The 20135-nt window shown below is 38.7% G+C and overlaps 1 protein-coding gene across 1 annotated transcript in view; it reads right to left on the reverse strand.

Annotated features, from left to right (window-relative positions):
* GALNT18 (polypeptide N-acetylgalactosaminyltransferase 18) overlaps positions 1-20135 on the reverse strand; it is a 224863-nt gene that overhangs the window by 120805 nt on the left and 83923 nt on the right. Inside the window, exon 3 of the mRNA XM_050335385.1 lies at positions 137-329. Coding sequence (XP_050191342.1) covers positions 137-329 — 193 coding nt within the window. The remainder of the gene's footprint in view (positions 1-136; positions 330-20135) is intronic.

Raw genomic sequence — 20135 nt, forward strand, 5'->3', positions numbered from 1 at the left:
ATTCCTCATTCTGACCATCCTACATAACTTACCTACCATGTGATTGCACACCATAATGTAACACCTCCAGGTGAAAAAGAGCTAACAGACTCCACAGCTCAGGACCTACAGTGCCAGGGTGGAGTCAGACACTCACCCGCTGGGCCGGAGGTCAGGCAGGGGCCTGTCCAGGGGCAGGCGGTCGCTCAGGTACGCGTTGTATCCGTAATACTGGAATTGTTTCAGTGCGATCCGTCGGTTCTCGGGACTGAGATCCTGGCCCCAGTGAGCAAAGAGAGAGGAGTCAGTGAACGCCTCAGCAGGATTGTCTTCCAGTTTTGGTGGAGCTTCTACAAGAGACAGTGACAAAAAGAAACAATTTCAGATTTTCATTCCGTGGGCTCTAGGGTATGTTATTTTAAAAAGCGTAACTTTAGGGAGAGCAACACGCAGACAGCGCCTGCTGCCAGCTTACAGCAGCTGTAACTCTTTCCATTACATGCCCTCATGTACCTCTTGTGGTGGTGTAACTATTAGCACCTAAGGCTCAAAATTTAATATGCAAAATAAAGTTAGGCAGAGACAATTCTTTCTCATCATGATCTGACTAGAGGCCAGGACTGATAAATCTAAGCGAATTAAATTTCAGAGGATTCTTACCAGACAAGAATGTTATTTTGCTTTTATATACAAAGATTTAAATTAATTTTTAATTTAAACTATTTAATTTCAGCCTGTATTACCTTGCTAGAAAAAGATTAATGTTTTGAAGGGGAAAAACAAAGATAGAGAAGAGTCTGTACAGAAAGCACAAAATGGTTGCCAAAGTCCATGTGTAAAAATAAGTTCTTTGAAACAACACATTCAACAAAGAGAAAAGATCTGGTTTAAATTTGGCATTCATATTCAAATATCAAACTGTTTTCAGTCATGCAGTGACTTTATGGACCAATTTATCAATCCAACTTATTTGAATTTTCAGTCCATATTTAGGTGAGTGCAACTTTGCTACTGGGATCATCACTTTGCAATATTTGTGTCATAATAATAGTTTTTCATTCCACGGAAAATATACCTAGAGCTTAATTTAAGAAGAGTTCCAGTACAATGAAATCACAGCATTCATTCTCAATGTTTAAGTGCTCAGAAATCTGTTCAAAGTGACTTGGGAGGCTCTCTGTGACAGAAGCATCCCACCCTCCAACCAGCCCTCTGGTTTTCATGCAGCTGACCACATGACCTAACCCAGAGAGCCCCTTGTCTCTGTAAACACTTCACACCAGTAAAGAAAGACCAATTGCCTTACTTGACCCTTATTTGTCAACGTAAATTAGAGCCTCACAAAGGAAAAACACCTCAATTTTCTGGAAATTTTAACTCTTTATCAACTGGCACCATAGCCATTACTAACTAACCAACTAAATAAAAAACTCTCCAAAGAGCTGTACTCACAAACAATAAATGTTTAATGACACCAGACTTATGAAAATAAAAGTAAATCTTTGGAAAGTCTTTCAGTTTGTCCAATCAGGAGAAACTTCAATTGTGTCCGAAGTCCTCCTCAGTGCCCAGAGTCACCTACAGGCCTGACGGCTGGCTTAAGCTTCAGGGAAACACCTAAAGACAAGTTTCTGTACTAGGAGTACATGCCATCACAATCCTGACTCCCAAAGAATGCCAGGAAGCATCCTTTGATCTCTCACTAAAAAGCACCCAAAACTCAGAAACATAAATCGAGAAGATTAAGCTGTTTGATTCACTCAAGATGTTCTCCTTTTTCCCCTGACAATACTGACAAGAAACTAATGATATTTGCTTCCTGGCATTGCGTTCCAACCTCTGTAAGTACGGAATGTTTCTTTACTTGTCAAAGTACTGTCTCCCAGCCTGAATCCAGGAATTGGCTCCAGTTCTTCAAAGATGAAAGACATCCTAAACCCTCAGTCAAAGAAGGAAACTACTCTGCTACTACACAGATAAATGAGAGATTGGAGCTTGTGCATTCACATACAACTCTGCAATGGAAATTACAAAAGTTTGGTAAATTCAGGTCATTTTAGAGGGTCCTAACTTTAGAAAGGCAGAATAGCCTTTAAATATCAGTCCAAAAATCACAGTAACATGGAAAGTCTCAGGTGTCTCTGTTGTTTGGTAACTACGTGATCTCCACAAAACCAACTTGAATTTGCATGAAGAATTTCATAAACTCTTTTCACAATGTAAGAGATATTCAGATCAGGTGTGTTCCTGACCATGGCCAGCAGAAATTAATGTAGCTCAGCACTTTTCAAGAATATGTACATTTCTGCTAATCAAGAAAACTATGCAAGTATTTGTTCAATCTGTTGTGTGTTACAGTAATCTGCATTTCTTTAAATCAAGCACGCTTTACCTGATAGTTTTAACTTCTATATTTATTACTACTCTCACATAGAGACAGCACACCAATGCATTAAGATACCAGAGTAAAAAATAAGGCTTACAATAAGAATAGTGCATGCATACGCATTTGTAACTACAGGCAGTGCCAAGATAATTTTTCATGGATGAAGAGCCATCTCAGAAACAACCACCTTCACAGAATCACACTCACATGGGCATCTATTGAATTTTATCTAACGATTTTGTGGGTAAGAGTATTTCCTAAAGTGATCTATGAGTCTCTTCTTATTTTCTGATTGAAAAAGTGTTCAGTAATCCAGTTTGTATCAGCAAGGCTAAAATTTTCCAGCAATGGATATCTGTTGAAGTTAGTTTACAAGCTCTACTGAACCACTTGCCAAATGCAGGCATTTTTTGTATGCTAAGCAGACATGTTATTTCAATACACTATTCTACAGGAAAAAAGCATTAGCAAGAATTTTCAATTACAATTCCAATCAATGGAATTAAGACCACATCTCTGATGACAAGGTCTTTCTTCCCTCTATTTGGCTGAAAACCCTTGGATGAAGTAACTTTATTCAGCCAGTCTCGCGGAGGAAATAAAAATAATTATTATCAGACCATCAGCTGCCTTTTGACTGGTCAACAAGTGCACTTGATGCCTTAGTCTCTGTGAGCAGATCTTGGCCTGAAGTCTCACAGCCAGTTCTCACCACTTGCTTCTACAATGGTTGAATGACCATGGGAGTCAAAGGCTCAAAGGTGACCCATGAGTGGTAGTGCCTGAAGCAATACAAAGGTAGGCACATTTATATGCTCTAAAAAAGAAAGATCAGTCCCATTTTTTCCCTGTGGGAAGGAATCTTGCTATCTGCAGCACATTACTGCAAATGTTATCATGAGGTTCTTCCCCACATTAACTCTGCCCACCTGGCGAAGCGCCCTACACAGACATGAGCTTGGTGTTAGCTCTTGGCAGACTGACAGCTTGCCATTCAATTGATTAGTGCCAGAAATATATTACACAGGAGTCAGCTGGCTGTACACCTGGGCTGAGGAAGTCTCCTTTCAGAAGCCTGTCTGTTCATGGCATCAGCATAGAGGTGGCCATACATCAACTGAGTCAAAAAACCTCACAGTTTGTATTCCAAAAGCATCTGTGTGTCCTTAGTTCATACTTTCTAGATCATGTTTTCTATTGTTATGCAATTAATATAAATCCATTGCTTCAGCTGATCTCACTGACCAGCCTCCAATACAGAAATTCTCTTTCTATTGCTCATTATACAAAATTAGTCAAAGACACAAGACACTACTGAAATAATAAGAAATGGACATTTTGTTGTCTGTTTGACTGTTGTTTGGTTGTACAACCTCTGAAGAAAGTATTTGATTTATTACCAATTAACACAATCATTTAATTAATAATTTGGGTTTAGCCTCCATAAAAACCTCTGAAGCTCAAGAAATACATACTTTTTTCAGCTTCATTCCAATTTTGACTTTTCCTCCTAAGAAAGGTTACTATGAACAACTAAAAGAAAGGATCAAGTCAGAAAAGGGTTGCAAAAATAGTGGCAGAGACAGATTCAGACATGCTGTTTGTTCTTACCGGTCTGCAAGTTCTAGCCCCTATTTGACTGCAGCTCTATTCACAAAAGCAGCAGTGTTTCATATCAAAGATTTACCACTGTGAAAATGCCTTCCATGGAAACAGAAGTGCTTTACAAAATCCGCAGTGTAACCTTATCTGGTGATTTCATTTTGTGCCAGTAACAAGAAGGCATAGACAGTAAGTCAGCAAAGATATCCTGTCTGCAAAAATACCCCTATGTCAGCTAAAGACATGCAGAAGGCATCAATAACTGTGCTAAACTCTAACACTCAGGTGTAGTAGGTTGCTCCCAAAAAGAAAAATGAGTTGGAAAGGATGCCAGGATGTAGGCTTTGATCTTTGCCCTTCTGAGTTCTCCAGTGCTTCTCCCAGCCCAGAAAGGAAGGAGCACAACACGATTACAGAGGTAACGCAGTAACCCTGCCTTACCTTACAGGGTGGACTAATGATGTGCATCTAAGCAGACCATCATTAAAGACAAAACAAACCTCAGCTCTCTGAGGGAGATTCTGGCTCCCAGCACTCAAAAAAATCTATATTCTATTTCCTGCAGGCAATAGCCTATCAGTTTTCCATGGAAGGAAGGATCCTTTCATCCTTTTCCTCTGTAGGTGCCCTTCACCTGTTAGGCAATCCATACCCCCTCTACCCTCTTGCCAGAGGCCTTTCTATGTGACAGGTAAAAATCCCAGACTTGTATTGGGTGAGAGTTTTTAGAAGTGTGAAAATTTACCTAAACTTTGTCACACAACAAGATACGCACAGGAAGATCCCACTTTCAAAATCTATTGTAAATCATGGAAACACCTTATCAGAGTCCTTAAAAATTACAGTTTGATGGTTCCTATCTTGGAAAGCTGCTCCCATGTAGGACACCGTTATAAATCCTGTGGCAGACATTCTCTCATAAAAGCTATTTTACATATTCTCTCACCTCTCAAAAAATCTCAGTACTGCTGATGAGGTATCAACATTAATATTGTTTTGTGCTGAAAACTGAACTTTATTGTTTTAAATATTCAAGTTAATTCCCCTTGTCAGTCTAGTTTTTTTCCTGAAGAAATTACTGTAGCAGAAGTGTACCTAAGAAAAAATGAAATATCTAAGTGGGTTAAATTCTCCTAGTACTGCTTACTTACAGCTCAGTAAGTCATCCTGAAGTTGCCAGGGTTCCTCAGAGAGACTTGAAAGCACCTGTCAGACTCTGTACAGATGACAAAGGCTAGCAAAAAACCAGTAAGTCTGACCAAACTACAAACAAAACACACAACCACCCTGAGAAGATTCAACCCAATATCCAGACTTTGCATATCCCATCCCACTCTGTAGTTAGTGTAAACACTGGACAGATCATTCAGACAGGGAATGGGGAAAAACAACAACAACAAAAAAAGGTGATCCTCTCCTGACAAGCTGTCAGGAAGTCATGATAACACTATGAATAGCAAACAAACAGATGAAACTTTAAAGATTAAACTGCATATGACAGCACATATAGAAGGAAATGCCAAAAACTCTCTCAACAAATTTTTGACATTTTTTAGAACTTGAAAAATAATTTGTTTAATATTAATTGATACGTTATCTCTACTGCATTTTAAAGCAGTCAGTACACATGAACAATGGCAAGCTGCTAGCATGCTATCAACATTTATTTTCTTTTCTTTATTAAAAAAAACAAACCACCAGAGTCTCTCAGAATTTTTTTTTTATTATTCTGATAAATAATCCCATGCTTATTGTGCATAATAGGGTGGAAACTCAATCTGGTTCTGCTGTTCAGCAGAAGCCCTTTCTCTCCATGAAGTCTCATGCAAATTGTAGAAACAGAAACATCAGACTGCATTTTCCCTATATGAATAACACATATATAGATATACGTAGATATAAACTAATAGCCAGAGAGAGGTGTTTGGAATCTTTAACCAGACTTACTCCCACACCAAAGTGCTCTGTGGGGCTTTTTTCTCCTATATTTTTGGCCAAATAGGCTGTCCCAGCACCCTGTGCCCTCAGGAAGCCTGGGACAAATCTGTCTGGGTATTCCCATAGTGACACTCACACCAAGCACACACAGATGCTACACAGAGAGCTGGAACAGCTCCCCAGGGCAGGGGTGCCACATGTCTCCACAGCATTCTTGCCTCCACTCGTATGACCTAGATTTTCCTATAAACTGTCCACTAGTCAAGACCACAGGGAGTCAATTATCTGTCAAATATACACTCAAAAAGGAATCAAGTGTCACACGTTCTCCATAATGCACTGATTTGTCATTTCCTTTCCAGGACTTGTTATCAGAAATATCAGATAGAAAGATCCTTGAGATCTTTGATTTCAAATTGAGTTCTTATTATCAAGGCTTCTCAGATCTGAAATAATGGAATGAGTTAATATATTGCAAGAGACTGAAAAGGGATGCTAACATGTACATACGGAAATCCAGAGACCACAACTCAGGTTCTTACACAGCAGATGGACACCATGGCTATGGCTACTTTGGATTTCAAGTAATGCAGGCAGAGCAGCAACAGAATGTGAGACTTGCAGTGACAATCCAACTCATGAAAAAGTCAGAGGGCAGCTCACTTGTGCTGAAGAGTCACCTAAGACTTGGCTTCACTTTGCTCGGGATCAGGGCACTTGCAGCTGGAAGAGATCCAGATGCTTCTCCCAAGGAAGACACTGAGGGGAAGCCACCGGTTCCAGAAGGCTGCAGGTCATGGTACAGAATACTGCAAGACCTTCTACTTACCTGGGCCATGTGTCCTGAACCTCACTTCATTTGACTGTTGAGTGGTGAACATGTCAGTCTGCAAACAAAGGCAGCTTTGGGGTTTTGGCAACGGGATATTTGTCTCACTTGGACAAAATTGCCTGTTCTACATCATATATATGTGAGTATGGTCACCCAACAAGGACAGACATTCATGTAGAGAAGATGGATGTTTCCTGCCCAGGCAGACTTTGATAACCTAACAGTTCCCAGAAAGTCGTGGCACAAAAGTTACTTTTCACTGAAGGAAGAGGTTTGAAGACGACTCTCAAACTGTGCTCAGCGCTAGAGGGCAGCATAAGAAACCGGAAAATTTGGTTCCTAAGAGAAACCTGAGGTTTTTGAGACTGCTTAAGAACTTGCTAAAGGGCTCTCAGAACTACAAGTACCAAACTTACAAACTGCTAATTAACCAGCAAATTCTATTACAGTGGTTATTTCCTAAGGGTAAGAAAATGTATAGGAGAAAAATGAAATTCTTACTATGTCATCAAGCCAACACTAAATTATATTACGTGGGTGCAGGCAAGCAACACTTTGTAGGAAGAACATCTTGGTAAGGGCTCTATATTTCTTCTGTACACACTCGAACTAGCCTACTCTGATCTGAAAACACTATAAATCCTGGCCATTGTTGTTTCTACTGGATATGTTCTCACTACCAGCCTATTAAATTCCCCTCTAGCCATAACTGTGCCATGGATATGAATCAGGCTAGACAGGTCCCTGCATCATTCCAGCAAAGTTAACATAAAGTTACTACAAGACTGGATAACCTGAAATCAGGGTAAAAGCTTCTAACTTAGTGGAATGAGATTATCTAAGGAAATATGTATTTCCAAGTAGAATCAATTCCCTCTCAGATGAAGACATAGAGCTCTCTAACAGGTACCACTATTGCACTTTTAAGGCTTTCTGTATTCATTGACATCAATATTTTGATAGAGACCAATTTTATCTTCTCAAACTGGTAAAAGGCTTGTTTTCAAAAAATACACTATAAGGATATTGAAGACTAAGGAGTAACAAATTCCAAATCTTCAGACTTCCTAAACCATGTTTTTAAGCCTGTCCAAAGTAATACCCTCCTGCATTCCTCCTACTTGGAAACCAGATTTTAAGAAAGCATAGATTCATTTGAAGCAACACTAAACTGCTTAACTATAGACCTTCAAGATAAAGGGCGGTCTTTTATTTATTGACTAAGGAATTAACATTGCCTTCATCACAAGAAATACATTTTAAACTGCAAAATTATTTTTCTCATTTCAAATAATTCTGTACTTAAGGCACTAACTTAAACTTCTCCTGTAGGTAAACACGCAAAAATCTTTGGAATAACAGTCTAATAACACAGTAATAATCTGCCATAAACTGCCTGAAAATTGATTTCGTGACTTTATTTCTGTTGTGACACATAAAAAAGTGCAGTGTAAGTGCCATGAAGTAGCAGTGGTACCCACAATGGAAAGAGAGGAATGAGGTGGGCACAATTACCTCCCTAATTTTTCAGATAAGCAACATGACAGCCTGGTCTCAGGTCGTGGTTCTGGTTAGTAGAAATACTCCCCCCACCCCCCCCAGCAATGCTGATTAGATCAGACAGTCAAGGAAAATGCTAAACCAATTTAAGCTCATCACGTCTGATCTCTGCAGTTTTGTGAGAATTTTGGCACTGTCCTGACATGTTTCCTGTCTTGGATGAAAAAGACAGCATGTTATCACATGTAACAGCCACTGTTTCAATTATTTGGGATCATATTTTCAAAATCTCCATGAAATTTCATTACAGTGAGCACTGTATAAATGAAAAGAACGTACAAATTACACCCCCATTTTGCAGAACAGCCAAGTGTTCAGTAACTTCACACAGAAGCTCCACTGACTTGGGTGACTTCATAAGTTCTTGAACAAATTACTTACGTGTGTATAACCTCCTGCTTGACCATTAGGTAAGTTGGTTACACTGGGTATTTATTCCAGGTAAGAAAGGAAGGCAACGGAAATTCACGAATTAAAGACCAGTTTGCATTCAGCAAACAGAGAGGTGCCAGAAATTGAGACTGCTTCTACTTGATGCTCAGTAACAAAGCTGAATTTCTAACAACAATTTTCCTCACTTCCTTATTACTGTGAAAGAAATAAGTGGAAACATGGGAGATCACTTATGGAAGGCCTAGTATTATGCAACCAATTACTGCATTTGCAGCATTTTTTATTTGTAAATGGATGTAAAATAAAAAACTGAATTAATCTGAAACTGGGTTTTTTGTGGGTGTTTTTGTTTGTTTGTTTGTTTAAATGAGAGATTTACTTCAATTTTAACTAGAGTCAGATACTTTGGTTTAAACTGGAGTCAGACATGATGAATCAAACCTTCTTGGGTAAGGCCAGTAATTAAATACTGAACACTGGGTTACAGCTACAGAGATTTCTGCTTGAAAGTCACACCATTTTTGGCACTGGATGGAAGAGGACCCAGGCAATAAGGCAATAAACTGTGTGGAGACTTTGTTAGTTGTTTGGGTTTTCTTTTGAGGGCAGGAGGGTTGTTTCTCATTTGTTTTGATTGGTTTTGGTTGGGTTTCCTACTTTTTTTTTTTTTTTTTTTTTTTTTTAATCTATCTGGATTTGGGTGATTTTTCCCCCTATATTTTTAATTACCATGGTTTAGGTTCAGCTTAAATAATAGTTGTTCCTGCCTGAGACTCTCCTCCAGCTTCCTGATCAGATATCATACTGTCCCTTTCTTCTCCCCATCCCTTCCCAGAGAGCTTAAAGGCTGAGCAGAGGTTCTTCAAGAGACAGGAGAAGAGTGGATTTTGAAGATGAGGAGAAGCAGCAGTAGCAAGCCCATAGATCTCCCAGATGGACTCCCACAACTAGGTGAGCAGGGAGGTAGGGAAAGAAGTGGCCATTCCAGGCTGACTTCCAGCCTCCTTCTGTCTCCTCTCCCCAGCTCACACTCAACCCATTCCTCCCAGCACAGTTACTAAAATAATGAAAATACTTGTTCATTACATTCCCCTGTCATCAGAGTTGAATGAATACCTGAATATACAAGGCACCAGCATTCCTCAGTTCCTAACAAGTATGGAAAGGTTTGCAAGGCACGCTTGAAGGGAACAGATGTACAATTGATAAAATCTGCATATAAAGAGCACTCTGCAAAGACAACAGAATAAATCAGGCTCCACATCCAGGCTCAGGGTCAGAGACCTGTCCACGACACAGCACAGTGAGTTACCATGCAAGAAAGAAGATATAAAGATTCAGAATGTTGAACTTACTGTAACTGCACGTGTTCCTAAATTTAGGCATCTGTTAATGGGCTTACTAAAAAAGGAAACTCATCTGCATTTAATGAATGTCAGACCACATTTTAGTTTGGGATTAATGGAGTCTGCATCTGTGCAGCTGAGAGGATTTAAAAGCTCAGTGTGTTTTATATCATAAACCCAAATCTCTGTCACCTGAAGTAAACACGAAAAGCACTTAACTATTTTGAAAACAATTTTGCCAGGAGCTGTCAGGCTGTCATGCTAATTAGTCATGTACATACGGCTTTTCCTTTAATACAAAACTGAGTAGTCACACCAAAAGTAAGGTTCACATGAGGAAACAGAAACAAGCCCTCTTCTACAGTCACCCAACTCAAAGCACCAAAACCAGGTTTCCTATTTGAGTAATCACGTAAAATGAGATTTTCTCTGCTTACCTAGCTGTACTGAGTTCCCTCAGATTAGTTCTACTTCAGAAATTTCCATCCAGTCCATTTCCATCCAGAGGAATTTTGTTTTGGCCACTTTTTTACAAACACAAAAATTTTAGAGAACAGCAGCTCCCTCACTCAAGACAGCCTTTCCACTTTTCATAAGTGCTTCCAACGTGATGATAAACACTGTGAGGTGTTTCACCCCTTCCACCCATCTGTGTCACCAGCACCGCTGTGCACGGACACTTTGATAAGTGGGCCTGTGATTGACAGCACTCCTATATAAAAAGTACTTTTCAAACACTTGCAGATGCAATTGTACATGCTTGGAACCAATTCACACTTCCAAGAATTTTCCTAAATTACCCCACGAGACAGAGATGAGCTTCACTTTTAAATGAAACCTGAAGAAATGTGAAGAGAAGCAGGGTTGTTTTGAAGAAGAGTTGGTGTGCACTTCTGTAAAAGCATCTTCCATCCCCATTTACCACTGCTCTTATGCTTAGAGCACGAGACACAGACAAATGCAGCAGCAGGGAGTAAGTACATTTTAAAGGTTTGCAAGCTACTCTGCAATTAAAAAAAAAAAAAAAAGAGAGAGAGAGAGAACTAAGCATGATATAGCTTCTCCTCTTTGCAGAAACACATGAATGACAAAATAAAAGCACTCTCTGGTCTTTTATGCCAAGTAGATTTGTGCTAATGTTAATTTCAATAATAAACTGAGGCTATCAAAATGTCAAGAATTCTCCTTGAATGAGTAAGAAAAAATTAAAGAAAATGCAATCAAATTAAGTTCAAGGGTTTAACAGGTGTTTGGGTAAGTGCTGTAAGACAATGCTTTTAACTTAATTTTGGAAATAGGATAGTAAGTCAAAAACATGCTGAAAGAAGAAAACAAATGATAAAGACAACTAGCAGTCTGCATAAACAGAAGGCAAAGAGGAAATTCTAGATCACACCCAGTAAACACTTTGGTTTGTTACTGTTCTCATCTGTATGCACTCTCTCTCCTACAACTAGGAACTTTGAGAATTATCTATTACCTGAGAATTTTCCTCTTCTGTCTGAACTTAGGAACTGCAGAAAAAACATCTTTAAACTTACAATATTCTGCATTTCTTTTGCGACTTGAAAAAGCAGAATTTTTTGTTTATTTGTTTTTTATTCTGCATTAAGTTGACTTTGCTTCAGTTGTGTGAAGAACGGAGGCATCTGAGCAACGTCAGATCAGCTCTGCGGGTTCTGCTCCACTACTTTTTGCTGAGTTTACACAAATATTTCAATACTTTGATAAATACACTAAAAGAAATCCACTATGGACGACAGTATCTCCCCTGTGTTCTCCACCATAACAGTCATGAGACTTCTCTAAAGATGGCACTTGAATGAACAAAGAATAAGAGTGGAAAACTCCATAAGCATTGTTATTCCTCAAGACAAAAGGGAAAAGACGGACTCAGTTCTCACCAAAGCACATGATTGCCCATGGACTTTGGTGACTGCTCCATGAGGCAAGAACCAGACACCGAGGGTCACTCACTGCAGAGAACGATTATTTAATATCTGTTAAGCAGTTTGAAGAGATAAAATCATATTTGGTTTATACTGCTCTTTATAACACACCAGACTGACTCCTCAGAGGAGATACTGTCAGTTCTACGGACAGAAGAGTTATGAAGCCATAAATTATCAGTATGGGGCTGGAAAAGGTGCAGTGGCACGACTATTACTGTTGAGAGGGATCTAAAAGCTTAGAACACCTGAGGAGCTTCTAAAACAGGTGCTGATGGCTACAAATGAACAGCCACATTCCACTATCATTCACATTAGAAAGCAAAGACATACAGAGGTGGCTGGTTATTTCTGCTTTGGTTTTTTGAGTCTTTTTTTTTTTTTTCCAAAGTCATCACAACCCTGCCAGAATTTTAACAAAAACAAACACCAACCAACCAATTAACCAACCAACGAACGAAAAAATTCCACAAGAAAATACAGCTAGATTGGAGAATGAATCAAACTTACAGCTAGAAATTCAGTTTTAAACAGAAATAGAAAGCAAGAAGGAAAAGATGAGGAGGCCAAGAAAAACTGGAATTGCTGCCAAAATAGGAAAAGAAAGGAAAATAAAGGGAAATTCAATTTATTATGCAATACAGTGGGCAATTTAGTTAGTAATTTCTCATCATAGGACTACAGATTTCCCTGTAGATCTGTGTGACTTAGTTTGAGGAGCATTATTGAAAAGGTTTGAAATCCACAAAGCAACCTCTTGTAAATGTGCTAAATCAACACAGAAGAACAGAAGTAGAAACATCTACTACAGTTTTTAATTTATTACCTTTCTTGCAACATAAAGCAAAGTTATATTCTGCTAAAATTCAGCCATGTCTGTTTTCTTCCTGTCCTCAGGCCACATCTAATTATCAGCTTCTAGTAAACCCCAAAATTAAAAAGGATGAGGGAAAAAAAGCTCCATCCCTTAGTGGGCATGTATTTTGAGACTGTACACAAATTCTCTACTTTCCTACTTTTTTTCTAGTAACACTGTGTATCACACATCCTGAAGGGAAATACAATTGTTAATTTAAGATTAACAGTTGTTTTCTTTGTGTAAGATAAAATCAAGACTCTTTGTTAAGAGTAGTTCCAGTCCTTTCAACGGTGCTCACCAGCACCGCACCCCAATTTAAGCCAGGGCAAAGGATTACTGTATATACATACTACACTGCACCTTCAGAAACATCAACATCTCCCTGAGTTACCAAGAAATACTGTTATCTACTGAGTTAGCCCCAGTACTTGCGCAGAAAGCCTGTTCTTCAAATTAAGTTTATCACCAGTATGGTCCAAACCTACTTACTGTAGAAACACAGACAAAAATCACAGTTGAATGTGTAATCAAAGAGATGTTCCTTTTATGATTGCTGTAACTTAAATTATAAAATAATAAAATATATATGTATTAAATATAATAAATTACATATACTATATTTGCAGCATGCTTTATACAGGAGAAGACTGAACCCAGCAGCAAACGCATTTTTAACCTCATGTTGTTGCTTCAGTTGGGATGCTGACAGTCAGATGTCAGCATGCCCATTATGGAGCCACTCAGGCAGGCAAAAGGAAATGCAAAGGGCAGAGAGCCTTGCCTTGAATTCTGTCTCCCTCAGTGAATCACTATTCCTGTGAGGAAGCATCCCCTTTCACTTGTGATTCACAGCTCCAGAAACTGCCTTGGATTTATGTGTCCACACATTCTGGGTAAAATGGTCCTCTAGGCCTGACCCTCCTGTCTGAGCCATTTGGAAAAAGGTCTTCCTCTTCTCCTGGTGTTATGCAGTAAGAGTAGGACACAAACCATTCCAATTTCCTTCTGTCTCCTGTGTGCAGTGATCTGAGCTTACCTCAAGGCTGTACTGGGATCCATGACAAAGCTGCTTAAATGAATGGGAACACAAGTGCTGCTACTGATTTGTACCAGGTAAAGACCTAGAAGAGCATTTTGAATGGTCTATTATAAGATAAATTCTCATCTCAGCTATATTAAAATGGACAGCAGTAGAGGTTCAAAAAGCTGCCAGAAGATCCCACAGTTACATTTCATGTAGCTGCACAGAAGTGTTTTCCCTCAATTCTTCTGCTGCACTGTGAAAGAGAGCAGAACCAGACCTGGATCCTACAGTCTGTGCATTATGTAGAAGAGTGGCATTTAGCAGATCTCTCATCTACACATAATCCCAGACAGGTGGTTACTAATCCTAGCTATTCAAAGCAGAAACAGAATTATCCAGGAGTGTTAGCAAACTGCAGCAAAATGCCTTAAAAAATGAATAATTAGAACTGACTTTCACCAACTCTGTAGAATACCTTTAATAATAGACAATCAGGAACTTTACTATTTGTTATCGTCATTTCAGTAGAGACTATTTAGGCTAGACACCAGAAGAATATACTCTGATAAAACACCAGAGAATTGTGAGGCATTCAGTTGTGAATTTCCATAATGCTTTTAGGAATTGCTGAGCATGGTAACAGATTTCATTAATCCTGAGGTTATGTCCAAAATGAACAGTGTTTTTTTCATTTGCTCCACCTGCCCAGCAGGTGTTTAAAATCCACAGGGCTTGTGAATTAATTACTGATGAGTCACTAGGGTGGGATGGGCTAATTAAACTCCATTTGAAAAAGAAAAGAATGAAGAAATCATTTTACCAAAAGAGTTAGGATATTAGCTGCAGAGTAGTGGTGAAGGAAGAGTTTCTAGACACAGTCAGCTCTGAATAGAAGACTTGAGAGGAGCTGATGTCCCTTTGGAATAGCTGTTCATCAATGAATCCAAGGATTTTCTACATTCACAGTGGAAGTAATTTTCTCTAACAGCAAATGAAGTTTTTTAACAGTTTGTTTCCAATTAATCTTTACTCCTGGAGAAAAGCTGCCCTTTAATACTGCAACACTTGAAGACAGTTGGCATAGATTGACAAAAACCAGTAAAGACTCCAGGAATTTTGTCCAAAATCCTTAACTTGAGGAAATGCCAGGGAACTAAATTTCTTACCTGAAAAATGGATTCTGGGATATTTTCATCCAACAAAAATAAATAATGATAAGATAAATTGGAGCACCTTAGAAAGCAGGAGGCAATTTCCTTGGCAGGAGAACTAAAGCTCATTGCCTTAGTCCTAATCAACAGCTCCAAACCTCAGCTGGAAAAATTTCCTAACGAAGCCCCATGCAGGATTTCTTTGCGTCACTGGGGAAGAGGATTTGGTAAGCCTGCTGAGGAGGCATGGTCTCCTCCATGAGCAGAGCCACAACTTGGCTGGAACATTGCAATGAATCTGCTTCCGTGTCCCTCTGACTAAAATGCACACATGTGCTCTCTCTCCATGTTGAGTCAATGGTCATTGTGTGAAAGAGATCAGCTTTTGCATGTTAAGGTCATTTCCTAGAAAAATATATCATCTTTTTAAGAGCTTATTCTCCAAGATAGCAAGTTTTTGGTGTGCTACCCATGGCCAGTAAGCTTGCCAGTGCTTACACTGCTGAAGGAAACAGAGACCAATCAAAAGAAAACTCCTACGTTAGTTTGACTTCATGCTAATTTTGGAATAGCATCCTGTTAAAATGTTCAGCAGAGAAGCATTTCTGACAGTTATTAGAGTTTGTCTGCAGCTGCACCTATGCCAATGCAGGAGTTTAAAAATACATGCATGGAAATGCTGATGAGACCTTGCTCATCTCATATAATTTACATGAGAGTAGGTTAATCAGAATCAGAGAACTGAGCAGAATCTTGTATGGTTTCTCCTCCAATTAATGTTGTTACAGAAGGTTCTGTCCCTTCAGACATTTGCTCTGATAACTCTTCTTTGTTTATGTACTTTCCTGCCAGAGACCTAGCAAGCTGTGGAGGAACAGACATCTGTTTTTCCATGATGACTTTTCTGGCTCATTTACCACCAGGTTTCCAGTTCTGTGATTTTCTAAGAAATGTAACCAGAGATACCAGATTTCCATTTATTTAGGTCCTCAGCTTCACCTACAGTCAGTGGATTTGCCATTGGTATTTTCCTGTATACTCTCCAGTCGAATTTTACACAGTCTTCATAAGCAGGACTTTCCACATCTGTTCATGATACATTCTCAGTTCCTCCTGACATCTCTAATTCCTGACTTTGGCCTGCTTTCATGACAACCTATGGGGCAGACCGAGTGTGCAGTTACAGTTCTGTAACACTGGGTAAGTTACTTAGACACCAAAACATCTCCACCCTAAGAAAGTGCCTAGCCTTCAATGCAGAGAGCTATTTCCAAGACAGCCTATTGCCTCAGACAAAGGGAAAAAGGAGAAAATGCTGAAATTTAGGAGCCAAACTCTACACATGCACATCCTATGGCCTCCTGTAGATGATGGTAGCACTGGGAACTTAGACTAAGGGTATTTTTCTCCTCTTGCTGCTCATAGTATCCTTCAAAAGTGGCAAATGAAAAAGAGGATTTAGTTTTCTGCCTAAAATAATTCCTTGATTATCTTTGCACAACAGAGCACTCATAGAAAAGCCAGAATGTTTTCCCTGTGGATCTCATTTTGCCACTGTAAAACAGGAATAGCACCGCTTCCCCTGCCTTGCAGGAGTATTAAACCAAAGCTACAATTCAGAGCTGCTCAGTACCAACCATCACTGAAATGCCTATAAAACCAATAAAAATCCTCTTTCCTCTCATTAGCAATGTTGTTAAGATCAGCCATTTTTCACAAATTCCTCTGCATCAGCAGCCAGTCTGCATCACCAACTATCTTCAATTACTCATTGCCCTGTCCCCCAAGAAGTTAAAAGTGATGATGTTGGTTTCAATGTTTCCAAGCCACCAGCCTCCAACATCTTCTGTATCACAAGGAGCAGATGTCTACTGCTATTCCATTTCCTTAATTAGTAACAGAGGATTTGTTTTGTGCATAACTAGATTTTTCCAACCTCTTTGGGGTTCGGTTTGTGTGGAATATTTGATATTCCAGAAGTACTATCTTCTCCACAAATAGTCACATGAACTCAGATACTTATTGTACAGCCTGGTAAAATTTGATCCTGTGAACAATTTTTATCAGGAGGGCATCCATTCCTAACTGAGCTAATCATACAGCATGAAAAGAAGTAAAAATGCTGATTTTCATGCTAGAATATATTGCACTCAAATAATTTTGCTCCGGCAAAATCCTTTCTTTAAATTACACCTTTAAGCTCTAACAACACGTGCACTTTGCTTAATTACCCAGCCTGCTTTACCCCTCTCTTTTCCCATTCCCCCTTTCCGTTTTCCCTTGCTCAGAGGTACGCAGACCATCTGTGCAGAGAACGTGGTCTAATAACCATCTGCAAATCTGTTCCCTGCAAGCGGCAGTACCAAAGCTGCAAGGCCAAACAGTACCAGCTGCTTGCAGGAGCCCAGGTTTGCACAGCACGAGGGCTCTTTGACTTGCTCGCTCCCTGCCCTTCTCTGTGGACAACACAGCAAAATACCTGAAGATTCCATGGGTCTCATACTCCTGTTGGGGCCAAACATACCTGCACGTTGTTTGATTTTATAATGCCAGAACACGGGGTTTGAATTTAAATGCCACTATTTCAAAGAGCCAGCTTTCAAATCTATTCAGTCTGTTTCTTTGGGAGACAATGTCCAGTAAACATCAGAGCCATACTGAGAGAACTTCTGAGCGACAGGTTTTTTCCATTTACTTAAATAAAATCTACTTTAAATAAAAATACTGACATTTATTCTCAACATACTGACATTTATATTCTATATATACAGAACTTTATTGACCACAGAATAGCTTGATTTGAAAAAGGCCTTTAACATCATCAAGTCCAAGCCTTAAACCACCAGTGCCAAGTCCACCACTAAACAATATTAGATTTACTTTTTTTTTTACCAATAATGTCTATTGACAAAGGCGAAAAATCTTCATTACAGAAAGGTAAGTGTTATGATTTACTCTTAAAAAGCCAGACCACTAAAAACTACTCTGAAGTGTAACTGAAAAGATACATTTTATTCTCATAGCACTTGCATAATGTACAAATATATGCTTATTTTATCACTATATACTATATACCTAAAGTGAGATGCTACTTATACAGCCATACCACCAGCCAGCATCTACTCTTTAGTAAACAGCACCATTTAAGCTACAGGAGAAACATTGACATAATCTTACTTTGAACATGACTGGTGTAAAGAAGGCTTGCAGTTTTTCAGCAAAGAGTAAGTGTTGCAACTGGAGCAAGGACACACTTTTAACCAAAGCTAAAACCTGTCTCATAAAAAGAGCCCTTTTTTCCATGTTTGAAAAAAAAAAAAAAAAAAAAAATCTAATTTAAATAAACTTGACAGACTCAGAGGAGCTTCTTATTAAAGGTATTTTTCTCTGGTAGCACTCACACATTGAAGCTCAACAGCTTCCAACCCTTCAGAAAAGCCAAGTTTTAGAAACCATTACGGTAACTTCTTTTAAACTTGCATTTCCTATAAATATCATTATTCTCAGCATAATCCTAAGTATTAGGATATTTCTTAATATATTTTTTACAACATATCACTGCCAATGTAGGGAATGGTAAAAGCAGAGAGCAAGAAGAGGAAGTACTTTCACTGCATTCCCTCCAACACACCAACCAGCAAAGCAGAGCTACTGTGTGGAAATCAGTAAATTATGCAGGAGGAAAAAAAAGTCAATATAAATCTGTTTTCTTTTGGAGTAAAAGGACACTCTACGTGCCACAGTGTTGTTCCTCCTTGTGTTTTCAGCAATGACTACTCAGATCTTCCTCCTGAGGACCAGCCCAGCCCTTGCTAATTTTTAATTTTAAAAAGCACTAATTTCTAAACCACACCTTTGAAGCAAACAGTCCTTAATGGAGCAGATAAAATATAAAGGGATATTGAAACAGTAATTCAAACATTATTTTAAGATTTCAGGAAAAGGAATTATTATCTCCTGAGTATCAGTTAAATGAACAGATTTTTATATTTATATATATATTTATATAGTCAAACTACAAGACTTACCAAACAATATAACATATCTTCCCAAGTGGTTGCAAGACATATGACAGCAGAAAATAGTTCTGGAAACTAAGGCACAACCCAAAACTTTGTTTCACTTGTGACTGGCTGTTGGATGATTGTGCCTTCCCGATGCTTTACTGGATTTCTAAGGTCTACCTTTTAACATGATAGCTGTTTGTCTTCTAGCCATACTTGACAAATAAAATTAAGTAACTTGGATTTATGCAAGCTTCTTCACAGAATTTCCATTTATAAACACAGAATTCAATTTTTTAATTTAATATTTCCCATCAGAAAAGAACAGGAGAACGAGGAATGAGATTCTGTCATATTTGTCACATAATTCCATTTGATGTCATTCCTCTTTCAGTGATTTCTATCTGCATAATTTAATAGTTCATTATCATATTACAGACACTGAATCTCAAGCAGCTGGTAATGATCATATTTCAGAACCTGTTAGCATCCACTTGCTATGATCTTGTTCTTCCCACCTTCCATCTGAGCCACTTTCAGCTGGTCAGTGGGGGGAAAAGGGTTATTAGAATTAAAATAGCAGGGTAGAAAACTTGCACTGTAACAACCAGCATCCCAAATGTCCAGGTGAATGTTTTCAACTATCATAAATAGGTCTCTGCATAGCTTTTAATAATACTTTATATTAGAATCCATGTGCATTATTTAAAAAACAACCATGTAATAAGTTAAGTTGTTGGAACTTTTCCTTCTCATCTTCTCAAATATTTAAAAGAATGCCTTTTCCTGTTAGGGAAATAGTTCTATATTTGGATCTAAAATCATTAGATTTTCTCAGATGCTGGCCAAATCATACTCTAACTATTAAATACAAACAGTCTTTATCTAAAGTCAAGAGTACAAGCACAGTTAACTGAGCATGAAAACACATATGGATTCCTGAGCCAGACAACCAAGCTGGATTTTCTGCCCCCCATCTCATTTTCCCTGCTCTTCTTCCAAAGAGTAGCTTCCAAAAAAGTCACTGCAATAAGCTGCAATATTTATCCTATGAGACTGTGAAAAGCTAACTCTGGAGGAATGAAGGCCCCACAAGGGCATTTGCAATTTCA

Source organism: Myiozetetes cayanensis, unplaced genomic scaffold, assembly GCF_022539395.1.
Source record: "Myiozetetes cayanensis isolate MyiCay16 unplaced genomic scaffold, myiCay2020 scf6-25, whole genome shotgun sequence".
In the NCBI taxonomy this organism is placed as follows: Eukaryota; Metazoa; Chordata; class Aves; order Passeriformes; family Tyrannidae; genus Myiozetetes; species Myiozetetes cayanensis.